The sequence below is a fragment of the Oncorhynchus mykiss genome, chromosome 4, assembly GCF_057628025.1.
Source record: "Oncorhynchus mykiss isolate SJ-2025 chromosome 4, ASM5762802v1, whole genome shotgun sequence".
In the NCBI taxonomy this organism is placed as follows: domain Eukaryota; kingdom Metazoa; phylum Chordata; class Actinopteri; order Salmoniformes; family Salmonidae; genus Oncorhynchus; species Oncorhynchus mykiss.
In genome coordinates this window covers 66,450,721-66,466,769 of record NC_143025.1, presented here as the reverse complement: position 1 = coordinate 66,466,769, position 16,049 = coordinate 66,450,721, and the positions used below count along the sequence as shown (strand labels likewise).

Below are 16,049 nucleotides of genomic sequence, written 5' to 3'. Positions count from 1 at the left end.
GCGGGGTTTTCTGTAGTGAGGTGCAGAATGGATGTGTGAGGGTGCATGTCAGCCGTCTCCAACACCTCGGCGCAGGCTGATGTCGGTTCTGGTGCTGTGTGTGTCTGAGTGGTCGAGCAGAGCAAAGCGGGGGCGGGGTGGGGAGATGAGTTCTCATTGTAGTGGTAAATGAGGCGTGGGTGCTAGGCCAGATACAAAGCCACTACCTGCTCTGCCGCCTCCCTGTCCTCCTGCAGGACTGGAACGGAGGCAGCAGAGCTCTGGACCCTGACACACACAGAGAATAGTCTGGACTGAGACACAGACACAGCCTAAGATATATACAGTTGAAGTCAGAAGTTTACATACACTAAGGTTGGAGTCATTAAAACTTGTTTTTCAACCTTCAAATTTCTGGTTAATAAACTATAGTTTTGGCAAGTCAGCAAGTCAAATCCCAGAACAACAGCAAAGGACCTTGTGAAGATGCTGGATGAAACAGGTACAAAAGTATCTATATCCACAGTAAAACGAGTCCTATATCGACATAACCTGAAAGGCGGCGCAGCAAGGAAGAAGCCCCTGCTTCAAAACCGCCATAAAAAAATCCAGACTGGTTTGCAACTGCACATGGGGACAAATATCATACTTTTTGGAGAAATGTCCTCTGGTCTGATGAAACAAAAATAGAACTGTTGGCCATAATGACCATCGTTATGTTTGCAAGCTGAAGAACACCATCCCACCCGTGAAGCATGGGGGTGGCAGCATCATGTTGTGGGGTGCTTTGCTGCAGGAGGGACTGGTGCACTTCACAAAATAGATGGCATCATGAGGTAGGGAAATTATGTGGATATATTGAAGCAACATCTCAAGACATCAGTCAGCAAGTTAAAGATTGGTAACAAATGGGTCTTCCAAATGGACAATGACCCCAAGCATACTTGCAAAGTTGTGGCAAATTGGCTTAAGGACAACAAAGTCAAGGTATTGGAGAGGCCATCACAAAGCCCTGACTTCAATCCAATAGAAAATGTGTGGGCAAAACTGACAAAGTTTGTGCGAGCAAGGAGGCCTACAAACAAACCTGACGCAATTACACCAGCTCTGTCAGGAGGAATGGGCCAAAATTCCCCCAACTTATTGTTGGAAGCTTGTGGAAGGCTACCTGAAACGTTTGGCCCAAGTTAAACAATTTATAGGCAATGCTACCAAATACTAATTGAGTGTATGTCAACTTCTGACCCACTGGGAATGTGATGAAAGAGCTGAAAATGAAATAAATAATTCTCCTTACTATTATTCTGACATTTCACATTCTTAAAATAAAGGGGTGATCCTAACTGACCTAAGACTAGAGGTCGACCGATTTATCGGAATGGCCGATTAATTAGGGCCGAATTCAAGTTTTCATACCAATTGGAAATAGGTATTTTTGGGCGCCGATTTTCCGATTTTTAAATATTATTTATATTTATTTATTTTAATTTAATTTAACCTTTATTTAACTAGGCAAGTCAGTTAAGAACACATTCTTAGTTTCAATGACAGCCTAGGAACGGTGGGTTAACTGCCTCGTTCAGGGGCAGAACAGAACGACAAATTTTCACCTTGTCAGCTCGGGGGTTCCAATCTTGCAACCTCTTGACCTGCCTCTCTCTCGTTGCACTCCACAAGGAGACTGCCTGTTATGCGAATGCAGTAAGCCAAGGTAAGTTGCTAGCTAGCATTAAACGTATCTTATAAAAAACAATCAATCATAATCACTAGTTAACTACACATGGTTGATGATATTACTAGATATTATCTAGCGTGTCCTGCGTTGCATATAATCTGACTGAGCATACAAGCATACAAGTATCTAAGTATCTGACTGAGCGGTGGTAGGCAGAAGCAGGCGCGTAAACATTCATTCAAACAGCACTTTTGTGTGTTTTGCCATCAGCTCTTCGTTGTGCGTCAAGCATTGCTGTCACGGTCGTCCTCCTCTTCATCTGAAGAGGAGAGGCAAGATGGATCGGAGGACCAAAATGCGGCGTGGTATGTGCTCATCATGAATTTTAATAAAGAAAACACTGAACACTGAAAAACTATACAAAACAATAAACGAAATAACAACCGTGAAGCTAATGCGAACTGTGCTGAAAAAAGCAATCAACATAGACAATCACGCACAAACAAACAGTGCAACCCAGGCTACCTAAGTATGATTCTCAATCAGAGACAACTAATGACACCTGCCTCTGATTGAGAACCATACTAGGCCGAAACATAGAAATCCCCAAATCATAGAAAATCAAACATAGACTGCCCACCCAACTCACGCCCTGACCATACTAAATAAATACAAAACAAAGGAAATAAAGGTCGGAATGTGACAGTACCCCCCCCCCCCCAAAGGTGCGGACTCCGGCCGCAAAACCTTAACCTGGGTGGACGTCTGTCCGCGGTGGCGGCTCTGGCACGGGACGCGGACCCCACTTCACCATTGTCTTAGTCCGCCTCATTGTCCGCCTCCGTGGCTTCCTAACCATGGCACCCCTTCTCAATGGACAGTGGGGCAGCTCGGGACAGAGGGGCAGCTCGGGACAGAGGGGCGGCAGCTCGGGACAGAGGGGCGGAAGCTCGGGACAGAGGGGCGGAAGCTCGGGACAGAGGGGCGGAACATCTGGCGCCTCTGGGCTGAGGGGCTCTGGCGCCTCTGGGCTGAGGGGCTCTGGCGCCTCTGGGCTGAGGGGCTCTGGCGCCTCAGACTCCGGCAGCAGCGCCGGACAGGCGGGAGACTCCGGCAGCAGCGCCGGACAGACAGGACCACCTGCAGGGAGGAGACAGAGAGCCAGCCTGGTGCGTGGGGCTGCCACAGGAACCTTCAGGAGACCTTCAGGAGGCTTGGTGTTAGGAGGAGGCACCTGAAGGACCGGGCTGTGGGGGAGCACTGGAGCTCTGGTGCGCATCCTTGGCACCACTTCCCCAGGCTGGACAACTACTCTAGCCCGGACCCTCCAGAGTGCAGGCACAGGTTGAACCGGGCTGTGGGTAAGCACGGGAGATCTAGTGCTTACTACGCGCACCTCTCCCTTAGGCTCCACTCCCACATTTGCCCGGCACGAGCGGAGCGCAGGCAGAGGACGCACTGCACCCTCAATCAGAGGCAGGTGTCATTAGTTGTCTCTGATTGAGAATCATACTTAGGTAGGATACCCTGGGCCAAAACTGAGTACCGGCGACCAGACCCGCTGAGCAGGCACCATACGCCCTGGCTCGATGCCCGCACTCGCATGACACTCTCGGGGGGCTGTCCTATAGCGCACCGGGCTATGGACACGTACTGGCGACACCGTGCGCTTAACCGCATAACACGGTGCCTGAGCAGTAACGCGCTGCTTATAATAAGCACGAGGAGTGAGCTCAGGTCTGCTACCTGGCTTAGCTCCACACCTCGTGTGCCCCCTCCAAAAATGTTTTGGGGGCTGCCTCTCGTACCTGTCGCACTGCCGTGCTGCCTCCTCATATCGCCGCCGCTCAGCTTTCGCTGCCTCCAGCTCTGCTTTGGGGCGGCGATATTCCCCAGCCTGTGCCCAGGGTCCCTCTCCGTTCAGTATCTCCTCCCATGTCCAGGAGTCCTGTGATGATGGCCGCTGTTGTCTTTTACCACGCCGCTTGGTCCTTGGTTGGTGGGTGATTCTGTCTCTGTGTTTGCACCAGATAGGGCTGTTTTGGTTTTTTCACATTTCTTGTTTTGTTAGTTTATTCATGTATAGTGTCTATATTAAAGAACCATGAATAACCACCATGCTGCGTTTTGGTCCGCCTCTCTTTCACCTCAAGAAAACCGTTACAATTGCACTGTTATGACTTCAAGCCTATCAACTCCCGAGATGAGGCTGGTGTAACTGAAGTGAAATGGCTAGCTAGTTAGTGCGCGCTAATAGCGTTTCAAACGTCACTCGCTCTGAGCCTTCTAGTAGTTGTTCCCCTTGCTCTGCATGGGTAACTCTGGTTCGAGGGTGGCTGTTGTCGATGTGTTGCTGGTTCGAGCCCAGGGAGGAGCGAGGAGAGGGACGGAAGCTATAACTGTTACACTGGCAATACTAAAGTGCCTATAAGAACATCCAACAGTCAAAGTCATATGATTGAGTGTAGTCTGGCCCAGGAGTGTGAAGGTGAACGGAAAGGCTCTGGAGCAACGAACCGCCCTTGCTGTCTCTGCCTGGACGGTTCCCCTCTCTCTACTGGGAATCTCTACCCTATTACAGGGGCTGAGTCACTGGCTTACTGGTGCTCTTTCATGCCGTCCCTAGGAGGGGTGCGTCCCTTGAGTGGGTTGAGTCACTGACGTGATCTTCCTGTCTGGGTTGGGCCGTGGGCCGTGGGTTGTGCCGTGGCGGAGATCTTTGTGGGCTATACTCGGACTTGTCTCAGGATGGTAAGTTGGTGGTTGAAGATATCCCTCTAGTGGTGTGGGGGCTGTGCTTTGGCAAAGTGGGTGGGGTTATATCCTTCCTGTTTCGCCCTGTCCGGGGCTATCATCGGATGGGGCCACAGTGTCTCCTGACCCCTCCTGTCTCAGCCTCCAGTATTTATGCTGCAGTAGTTTGTGTCGGGGGGCTAGGGTCAATTTGTTATATCTGGAGTACTTCTCCTGTCTTATCCGGTGTCCTGTGTGAATTTAAGTATGTTCTCTCTAATTCTCTCTTTCTCTCTTTCTTTCTCTCTCTCGGAGAACCTGAGCCCTAGGACCATGCCTCAGGACTATCTGGCATAATGACTGTCCCCAGTCCACCTGGCCGTGCTGCTGCTCCAGTTTCAACTGTTCTGCCTGTGATTATTATAATTTGACCATGCTGGTCATTTATGAACATTTGAACATCTTGGCCATGTTCTGTTATAATCTCCACCCGGCACAGCCAGAAGAGGACTGGCCACGCCTCATAGCCTGGTTCCTCTCTAGGTTCCTTCCTAGGTTTTGGTCTTTCTAGGGAGTTTTTCCTAGCCACCGTGATTCTACACCTGCATTGCTTGCTGTTTGGGGTTTTAGGCTGGGTTTCTGTACAGCACTTTGAGATACCGGTGATGTACGAAGGGCTATACAAATAAATTTGATTTTATTTGAAATACAAATGGTATAGAGGGAAATAGTCCTATAATAACTACAACCTAAAACTTACCTGGGAATATTGAAGACTCATGTTAAAAGGAACCACCAGCTTTCATATGTTCTCATGTTCTGAGCAAGGAACTGAAACGTTAGCTTTCTTACATAGCACATATTGCACTTTTACTTTCTTCTCCAACACTTTGCTTTTGCATTATTTAAACCAAATTGAACATGTTTCATTATTTACTTGAGGCTAAATTGATTTTATTGATGTATTATATTAAGTTAAAATAAGTGTTCATTCAGTATTGTTGTAATTGTCATTATTACAAATAAATAAATACATAAAATCGGCCGATTAATCGGTCCTCCAATAATCGGTATCGGTATCTGCGTTGAAAAATCATAATTGGTCGACCTCTACCTAAAACAGGACATTTTTACTAGGATTAAAATGTCAGGAATTGTGAAAAACTGAGTTTAAATGTATTTGGCTAAGGTGTATGTAAACTTCCGCCTTCAAATGTATATATATAGAGAGAGTGATATAGAGACACCTCCTGGGATACAGAGACGAGCCTGAGATAGAGACACAGCTAGGCTTGGGTGATATACTGTTTATACAGTACACAGGGGTAGTCAAAATGTGTTCAATAAGGTAAGATGCATGCTACACCACTGTTTTATAAACATAAGTTAAGTATAACTATAAGAAATGTAAGATGTGTCAAATGAATTATTTCCAGCTCAGGGATCAGGGCAGTTATGCATCTGGTTTGCTAACTTGCTAGCTTAGTGGCTAGATGTTAATGCCAAGATTCTTGCCTTACAGCAGAGACATTCAAGATCCCTGTTGCCTACTAAAAACTACAACAACAAAAATGTTATAGCGCCCATTGTGCGCACTTCCGGTAATACAGTATACCTCAGTATGGTACAGAAACAGTATGACGGCATGGCTACCACCCAACGCTAGACACAGCCTGGGATACAGAGACCCGGCCTGGGATAGAGACCCGACCTGGGATACAGAGACCCGGCCTGGGATACAGAGACACGGCCTGGGATACTGAGACCCAGTGGAGGTACTGAGACAGATAGCACTGGGCTCTCATATAGAGATGGAATGGAAAGGGAGGAAGACCTAGATCTGAGCAAAACCTAAAAGCTGAGGGAGACTGGTGACAATCACACATTACTGCTGTCAGACAGCAAGGAAATAGGAAATGTTTTTGATGGGGCTGTTGTCAACCATTATAACCAATCTGTTTCCATGTGATTTCAAACCACTAGCCATCCATAATAACAGTCTGTGTGTATGGCAGGCAGCACTTGAGGATACTCAAAGGTACACCAGCACAGAGCTGTTTTCAACACTCGTGGGATTGCCTTGACAAGTGGCAGCCAAGCTGCAGAACCAAATCAGAGAAGCGAAGCCTGGAATTCGTGCATGCAAATGACATGGAGGGGCTTGAAGGGAAGCGAGGCTGTTCGACACATTGTAATGACTCTCTCTCCCCCACTCTTTCTCTTTCTCTCCATTGGTTCCAGCAGCAATTTGTGTCTGTGTGATTGATTAACACCTACTTGAAACCAGAGGTGGGACCAAGTCAGCATTATTACAGTCACAAGCAACTCTGAAGTCACAAGGTCCGAGGTTCAAGTCGAGTCTCGAGTAGAACGGGTCAAGGCTCGAGTCAAGTCCAAGTCGTGCCTACTAAGAGCGAGTCAAGTCGTGTCGCACGTTTTCAAGTCATGTCTCGCGCAACGATTTGTTCGACTACAACTCTTTGTCTATTTATTGAGGCTACCAGACAGCCCTTTTCAATATTTTGTCTACAATACATTTTGATAAGCCTATTGTAAAAATAGGGATCTTGTATCAGTCGTAAGGGCGTGACATCAGCAGAAGGCAAGGCAGGTTGACGTGCTCAGAGCGTAGATTTATTTACAGGTCTTGGTGATCCAATGGTGAAAGTGCCAAATCACACAAAACATACAAGTAGATTGACCAAATATACACAGGCAATATCCCAAAAAGAAATAGCATCTGCCTCTGGCTCCACCTGTCCTATCTGAACGGACACAGGTAGAGGGCAAGACTGTACAGCCTCCCGTTGAAAAACCAAATGGAACCTGTCTAACAGGAACTCTTTCCGGACCATACAATTACCCAATTGGCAATTACAATACACTGGTTCTACAATGTAAAAGGTCATTTCCACATACATTGCTACATTCGTCTTAATCAAACTGAATGATTATTAATGATATTTCAACACCGTGCATACATGGAATAATCCTTTTCGCTTATTCAACATTCTGACTCCAAAGCGTGGAACGCAGGCCACGTAGCCTATTTCAATCCTCTCTTTCTATATTTTGACGTTTGCGCTGCACCCTATCCTATGAGTGTACAGCCAATCAGCAATCTGTTCGCTAGATCTTCACCCGACCTGTATTGACTGACAGTTTGCTGGTCCAATCAGAGCGCCGAGTGTACGTTTCACTAGCCAATCTGTTGCAGGCTTTTTTTGCAAGGGAGATGCTGCGGCTACTGTCTCTGGCTGCGTGGAGAGTAATCCACGTAGACTCTGTGCCACAAAACGAGTGACAGAACATTACAAAATCTGGCCAGATAATTTCAAGTCATCAGTCTCAAGTCAAAGTCGAGTCCCGAGTCTTGAGGCTCCAAGTCTAAGTAAAGTCTCAAGTTCTTTTCTTTTAAGTCGAGTCACAAGTCATCAAATTTGTGACTTGAGTCAGACTCAACCCAAGTCATGTGACAAGAGTCCACAAAATTGGTCTGGACTCTTTCCTAATAGGAGGGTATGGAGCAGTCCCGACCCAGAATAGACCTTTCTCTTATCCCCACATTCAATTAGTGTAAGGCAATCATTGTTTCAACTGTTGTTCTTTAGTTTTTATTTATTTCACTAGGCAAGTCAGTTAAGAACAAATTCTTATTTACAATGATGGCCCAGGACAAAACACACATCGGGACAAGAGAGACAACACATGAGTCTTACTGTTTTAGTCTTGCTGTTGGATCCGGTGTAACTTGTTCATTAGGGTGGTTGTAATGTCAATTGCAGAATCTATTACTGTAAGCCCAGTCCATTTGATATTCATAGCAATAGCCAAATCATAGCAAAACATGGCTTGGAGGTGAAATGATCATAGATGCAGTGTACTGCCGTGTATGTTCAGCCCATCCCATTGCAGCAGTGTGTAGCTGCGGTTTCACCGCAGTGTGTGTGTGTGTTGCGTAGATACAGTGTTGTGTTACTGGAGGTTATGTGTGTGTGTGTGTGTAACTCACGGCCAGTAGCCGGCTCTTCTCCTTCTCGGCAGTAGTCTGTGTGTTCTCCAGGGTGGTCCGGTGTTTTTTCGACAGCTCCTCCAGCGCCCGGGTCTGTGACTCTTTGAAGTGGGCGGCGTCGTCCTCGTATTTGGCACGCATGTTCACCATCTCTTTCTCATACACCTGCTTCTCCTCCCGTAGAGTCTGATGGAACAACACACACAGAGACAACACCATGACTGTCAGCCCTATGTGTTTATCTAAGATGCTTGATTCTAGTTGAATTAAAACCAGCTGTGAGCAGAATGCTAAGCTCATTACGGTCTTATTTACATTCCCTTGGTAATTTGAGTGAGCATCTATTTGAGTCAGTCACACACAGGCAACACATGAACGGCTGCTCCGCTTTTCAGTCTCGCTGTCTGTCGGTGTGTTGTTGTGGCAAGAAGGTGACAGCCTAAAGATGCTTCAAATCCACTCTGACACATTCAGAGAGAGAGAGAGAGAGAGGGGCGCACTTCTCAGAATGCCAGCAGCCCAGTAGATCTGAAAAATGTACTCACGCCTCCGTTCCCATCAAGTTGTCATCGTAACACCTAACTCAAGGCTATGGTAATGTGAAACAGGACAGCGATTTCCTGGGAACTGGAGAGGTGAGCACATCGCTCTCCGTTTTTTTAGGCTACAGCATTGCAGTGAAAGTGACTGGGGGGAATTGTCATTAAGACACACCAATGTCAACACAACACTATCCCTGTCTTGAGAGCATATTACATATTCAGAACGGCATATGGTGAAAGATTCAACGGTGCATTTTACCATAATGAAAAGGCAGAATGGGATATAAATCTTGCTTGACATTTACAGGGGAACTGCAGTTTGTCTTCTGAGCTACGGTTCGTAAATAATGTGACCTTTTTGGACGTTCTTTTTTAAAAGGTTGTTCAAATTTGACTCGCTCAGCAGCATTTTGTGAGTTCAGAGGCAATGCAAATTTCAGGGCTCTGTAACTCCTGAGAGCAAGGGGGGACTTTCCAAGGAGCAAGCTAAATTCTTAGTCGTAAAATATTTTTTGGGTTGTTGTGTACTCTGACATCAATAATTTAAGTTAAATGCTATTTTACAACCAGAAAGCATGGCTTAGAGCAAAATGGTGACTGTATTGGAAGAAATGGCTAATAGCTGAGATATAACAAAGCAAACTGTGATGCAAAAGTGATGTCTATTTATACCAAAAAAAACGTAGTCTTTGCTAAATCAAAGTACTCAGCTAAACGTTAACAAAAGTGCAATTTTTAGTAACTTCTCTTTCCAAGATGTTGAGTTTTGTGAATTAAACATGGAGGAGTGGATTTAGGCACTGCAACAGCTGGTGCAGAATAACAGTCTGTCCTCAAACAACTCAAGAATCCAGAGAGGCAGATATATAGTTCCCTCCACCACACTGAACACTCACCTTCTCCAGGGATAGAATCTGTTGTCTCTGCCTGTCGTCTAGTGCGTGGGTCTTGTTCTGGAGGGCCCCGCGTTCCTCCTCTAGACGGATCACCTTGTCCTTCAGACGAGACTTCTCAGACTCCAGGTCCCGGATGGCTGCCTCGTGGGTCATCTGAGTGGCCTGCAGGCTGCCAATGTGACCTGGCAAGGAGGGAGATGGAGAGAGAGGGAGAATGAGAAACAGTCCAGCCAGACAGTGTTATTACAGTGGGGCAAAAAAGTATTTAGTCAGCCACCAATTGTGCAAGTTCTCCCACTTAAAAAGATGAGAGAGGCCTGTAATTTTCATCATAGATACACTTCAACTATGACAGACAAAATTAGAAAAAAAATCCAGAAAATCACATTGTAGGATTTTTTATGAATTTATTTGCAAATTATGGTGGAAAATAAGTATTTGGTCAATAACAAAAGTTTATCTCAATACTTTGTTATATACCCTTTGTTGGCAATGACAGAGGTCAAACGTTTTCTGTAAGTCTTCACACACTGTTGTGGTATTTTGGCCCATTCCTCCATTTATTTATTTATTTTTATTTCACCTTTATTTAACCAGGTAGGCAAGTTGAGAACAAGTTCTCATTTACAATTGCGAACTGGCCAAGATAAAGCAAAGCAGTTCGACACATACAACGACACAGAGTTACACATGGAGTAAAACAAACATACAGTCAATAATACAGTATGAACAAGTCTATATACGATGTGAGCAAATGACGTGTAAAGGTTAAAGGTAAAGGCAAAAAAAGGCCATGGTGGCAAAGTAAATACAATATAGCAAGTAAAACACTGGAATGGTAGATTTGCAGTGGAAGAATGTGCAAAGTAGAAATAAAAATAATGGGGTACAAAGGAGGAAAATAAATAAAATAAATACAGTAGGGAAAGAGGTAGTTGTTTGGGCTAAATTATAGGTGAGCTACAGTGCCTTGCGAAAGTATTCGGCCCCCTTGAACTTTGCGACCTTTTGCCACATTTCAGGCTTCAAACATAAAGATATAAAACTGTATTTTTTTGTGAAGAATCAACAACAAGTGGGACACAATCATGAAGTGGAACGACATTTATTCGATATTTCAAACTTTTTTAACAAATCAACAACTGAAAAATTGGGCGTGCAAAATTATTCAGCCCCTTTACTTTCAGTGCAGCAAACTCTCTCCAGAAGTTCAGTGAGGATCTCTGAATGATCCAATGTTGACCTAAATGACTAATGAGGATAAATACAATCCACCTGTGTGTAATCAAGTCTCCGTATAAATGCACCTGCACTGTGATAGTCTCAGAGGTCCGTTAAAAGCGCAGAGAGCATCATGAAGAACAAGGAACACACCAGGCAGGTCCGAGATACTGTTGTGAAGAAGTTTAAAGCCGGATTTGGATACAAAAAGATTTACCAAGCTTTAAACATCCCAAGGAGCACTGTGCAAGCGATAATATTGAAATGGAAGGAGTATCAGACCACTGCAAATCTACCAAGACCTGGCCGTCCCTCTAAACTTTCAGCTCATACAAGGAGAAGACTGAGATGCAGCCAAGAGGCCCATGATCACTCTGGATGAACTGCAGAGATCTATAGCTGAGGTGGGAGACTCTGTCCATAGGACAACAATCACTCGTATATTGCACAAATCTGGCCTTTATGGAAGAGTGGCAAGAAGAAAGACATTTCTTAAAGATATCCATAAAAAGTGTCGTTTAAAGTTTGCCACAAGACACCTGGGAGACACACCAAACATGTGGAAGAAGGTGCTCTGGTCAGATGAAACCAAAATTGAACTTTTTGGCAACAATGCAAAACGTTATGTTTGGCGTAAAAGCAACACAGCTGAACACACCATCCCCACTGTCAAACATGGTGGTGGCAGCATCATGGTTTGGGCCTGCTTTTCTTCAGCAGGGACAGGGAAGATGGTTAAAATTGATGGGAAGATGGATGGAGCCAAATACAGGACCATGCTGGAAGAAAACCTGATGGAGTCTGCAAAAGACCTGAGACTGGGACGGAGATTTGTCTTCCAACAAGACAATGATCCAAAACATAAAGCAAAATCTACAATGGAATGGTTCAAAAATAAACATATCCAGGTGTTAGAATGGCCAAGTCAAAGTCCAGACCTGAATCCAATCGAGAATCTGTGGAAAGAACTGAAAACTGCTGTTCACAAATGCTCTCCATCCAACCTCACTGAGCTCGAGCTGTTTCGCAAGGAGGAATGGGAAAAAACGTCAGTCTCTCGATGTGCAAAACTGATAGAGACATACCCCAAGCGACTTACAGCTGTAATCGCAGCAAAAGGTGGCGCTACAAAGTATTAACTTAAGGGGGCTGAATAATTTTGCACGCCCAATTTTTCAGTTTTTGATTTGTTAAAAAAGTTTGAAATATCCAACAAATGTCGTTCCACTTCATGATTGTGTCCCACTTGTTGTTGATTCTTCTTCACAAAAAAATACAGTTTTATATCTTTATGTTTGAAGCCTGAAATGTGGCAAAAGGTCGCAAAGTTCAAGGGGGCCGAATACTTTCGCAAGGCACTGTATGTACAGGTGCAGTAATCTGTGAGCTGCTCTGACAGTTGGTGCTTAAAGCTAGTGAGCGAGATAAGTGTTTCCAGTTTCAGAGATTTTTGTAGTTCGTTCCAGTCATTGGCAGCAGAGAACTGGAAGGAGAGGCGGCCAAAGAAATAATTGGTTTTGGGGGTGACCAGAGAGATATACCTGCTGGAGCCCATGCTACAGGTGGGTGATGCTATGGTGACCAGCGAGCTGAGATAAGGGGGGACTTTACCTAGAAGGGTCTTGTAGATGACATGGAGCCAGTGGGTTTGGCGACGAGTATGAAGCGAGGGCCAGTCAACGAGAGCGTACAGGTCGCAATGGTGGGTAGTATATGGGGCTTTGGTGACAAAACGGATTGCACTGTGATAGACTGCATCCAATTTGTTGAGTAGGGTATTGGAGGCTATTTTGTAAATGACATCGCCGAAGTCGAGGATTGGTAGGATGGTCAGTTTTACAGGGCTATGTTTGGCAGCATGAGTGAAGGATGCTTTGTTGCGAAATAGGAAGCCAATTCTAGATTTCACTTTGGATTGGAGATGTTTGATGTGGGTCTGGAAGGAGAGTTTACAGTCTAACCAGACACCTAGGTATTTGTAGTTGTCCACGTATTCTAAGTCAGAGCCGTCCAGAGTAGTGATGTTGGACAGGCGGGCAGGTCCAGGCAGCGATCGGTTGAAGAGCATGCATTTAGTTTTACTTGTATTTAAGAGCAATTGGAGGCCACGAAAGGAGAGTTGTATGGCATTGAAGCTTGCCTGGAGGGTTGTTCACACAGTGTCCAAAGAAGGGCCAGAAGAATACAGAATGGTGTCGTCTGCGTAGAGGTGGATCAGAGACTCACCAGCAGCAAGAGCGACATCATTGATGTATACAGAGAAGAGAGTCGGTCCAAGAACTGAACCCTGTGGCACCCCCATAGAGACTGCCAGAGGTCCGGACAGCAGACCCTCTGATTTGACACACTGAACTCTATTAAAGAAGTAGTTGGTGAACAAGGCGAGGCAATCATTTGAGAAACCAAGGCTGTCGAGTCTGCCGATGAGGATGTGGTGATTGACAGAGTCGAAAGCCTTGGCCAGATCAATGAATACGGCTGCACAGTAATGTTTCTTATCGATGGCGGTTAAGATATCGTTTAGGACCTTGAGCGTGGCTGAGGTGCACCCATGACCAGCTCTGAAACCAGATTGCATAGCAGAGAAGGTATGGTGAGATTCGAAATGGTCGGTAATCTGTTTGTTGACTTGGCTTGCGAAGACCTTGCAGGAGGCAAATTTCTGCTTGAGAAAGCTAGCCTTGGCTTTTCCAACTGCCTGTGTATAATGGTTTCTAGCTTCCCTGAACAGCTGCATATCACGGGGGCTGTTCGATGCTAATGCAGAACGCCATTGGATGTTTTTGTGTTGGTTAAGGGTAGTCAGGTCTGGGGAGAACCAAGGGCTATATCTGTTCCTGGTTCTAAATTTCTTGAATGGGGCATGCATTTTTAAGATGGTTAGGAAGGCATTTTAAAACAAATAACCAGGCATCCTCTACTGACGGGATGAGATCAATATCCTTACAGGATACCCCGGCCAGGTCGATTAGAAAGGCCTGCTCGCTGAAGTGTTTCAGGGAGCGTTTGACAGTGATGAGTGGAGGTTGTTTGACCGCTGACCCATTACGGATGCAGGTAATGAGGCAGTGAGGGCAAGAGGGCAAGTTGGTTAGGATGATATCTATGAGGTGCACGTGTTTAAGGCTTTGGGGAGGTACCTGGTAGGTTCATTGATAATTTGTGTGAGATTGAGGGCATCAAGTTTAGATTGTAGGATGGCTGGGGTGTTAAGCATGTTCCAGTTTAGGTCGCCTAGCAGCACAAGCTCTGAAGATATATGGGGGGCAATCAGTTCACATATGGTGTCCAGAGCACAGCTGGGGGCAGAGGGTGGTCTATAGCAGGCGGCAACGGTGAGAGACTTGTTTTAGAGAGGTGGATTTTTAAAAGTAGAAGTTCAAATTGTTTGGGTACAGACCTGGATAGTAGGACAGAACTCTGCAGGCTATCTTTGCAGTAGATTGCAACACCGCCCCCTTTGGCAGTTCTATCTTGTCTGAAAATGTTGTAGTTTGGGATGAAAATTTCAGAATTTTTGGTGGTCTTCCTAAGCCAGGATTCAGACACAGCTAGAACATCCGGGCTGGCAGAGTGTACTAAAGCAGTGAATAAAACAAACTTAGGGAGGAGGCTTCTAATGTTAACATGCATGAAACCAAGGCTATTACGGTTACAGAAGTCATCAAAAGAGAGAGCCTGGGGAATAGGAGTGGAGCTAGGCACTGCAGGGCCTGGATTCACCTCTACATCGCCAGAGAAACAGAGGAGGAGTAGGATAAGGGTACGGCTAAAAGCAATAAGAATTGGTCATCTAGAACGTCTGGAACAGAGAGTAAAAGGAGGTTTCTGGGGGCGATAAAATAGCTTCAAGGTATAATATACAGACAAAGATATGGTAGGATGTGAATACAGTGGAGGTAAACCTAGGTATTGAGTGATGAAGAGAGAGATATTGTCTCTAGAAACATCATTGAAACCAGGAGATGTCATCGCATGTGTGGGTGGTGGAACTAATAGGTTGGATAAGGTATAGTGAGCAGGACTAGAGGCTCTAAAGTGAAATAAGCCAATAAACACTAACCAGAACAGCAATGGACAAGGCATATTGACATTAAGGAGAGGCATGCTTAGTCGAGTGATCAAAAGGGTCCAGTGAGTAGTGAGGTTGGTTGGGGTCACGGCGATTTAGACAGATAGCCGGGCCATCGGTAGTAAGCTAGCATAGGATGGAGGTCTGTCATTAGCCACCTCGTGCGTTTCCGTCAGTAGGATTAGTGGGGTTCCGTGTGGTAGAGGGGATGAATCCAATTCGCAAAAAACAAACAGTAGATATAGTTATAGAGGCCCAAGAAAAAGAAAAAAAAATACAAATAAAAAAATTGTCCAATAGGTCTATTCAGATAGCAGCCGATAAGACAGCTAACGGTTAGCGGACCGCAGATGGGCATTCAGGTAACGTCGCGATGGAGGAGCCAGCCGGATAACTCCCTCGGGTAGATAACGTCGGTAGTCCAGTTGTGAAGGCCTGGTGGGGCTCCGCGTTGGCAGTAAATCAGGTCCGGATAGGTGATTGTAGCCCAGGAGTGACTGATGGAACTCTTCAGCTGGCTAGCTCCGGAATAATTGATGTTTGCTCCGGAATCGACGAAAGCCGATAATTACACAGGTAGCAGCTAGCTAGCTGCGAGATCCAGGTATAAATGTCCAGAGTTAGCGGTTGAAATCCGGGGACATGGAGAGAGAAATAGGTCCGGTATGTTTCGGTCCGAGCCACGCCGTACAAAACTGGCGATAGATTTTCGAGCTAAAGGATAGCTGATGACCACAAACCGTGGTTAGCTGAATACTAACGATTAGCCAGTAAAGCAGCTAACTAGCTTCTGATTACCTTCAGGCTAGCTTCTGGCTAGCTTCTGGATTAGCTTCTGGCTAGCTTCTGGTTAGCTTCTGGTTAGCTTCTATGGAGGATTACAGATTTGGGGTAAATAATAATTTGTATTTTTTTATTT

General features: G+C 45.5%; 1 protein-coding gene across 4 annotated transcripts in view; it reads right to left on the bottom strand.

The window, feature by feature from the left end:
- Positions 1–16,049, bottom strand: part of LOC110522208 (protein FAM184A) — a 161,026-nt gene that overhangs the window by 60,944 nt on the left and 84,033 nt on the right. For all 4 annotated transcript variants that reach the window (XM_021600413.3, XM_021600411.3, XM_021600410.3 and 1 more), the window contains exons 5-6: positions 9,838–10,019; positions 8,400–8,585 (exon numbers count right to left, since the gene is read on the bottom strand). In XM_021600413.3, the coding sequence (XP_021456088.1) occupies positions 8,400–8,585; positions 9,838–10,019 (368 nt within the window). The remainder of the gene's footprint in view (positions 1–8,399; positions 8,586–9,837; positions 10,020–16,049) is intronic.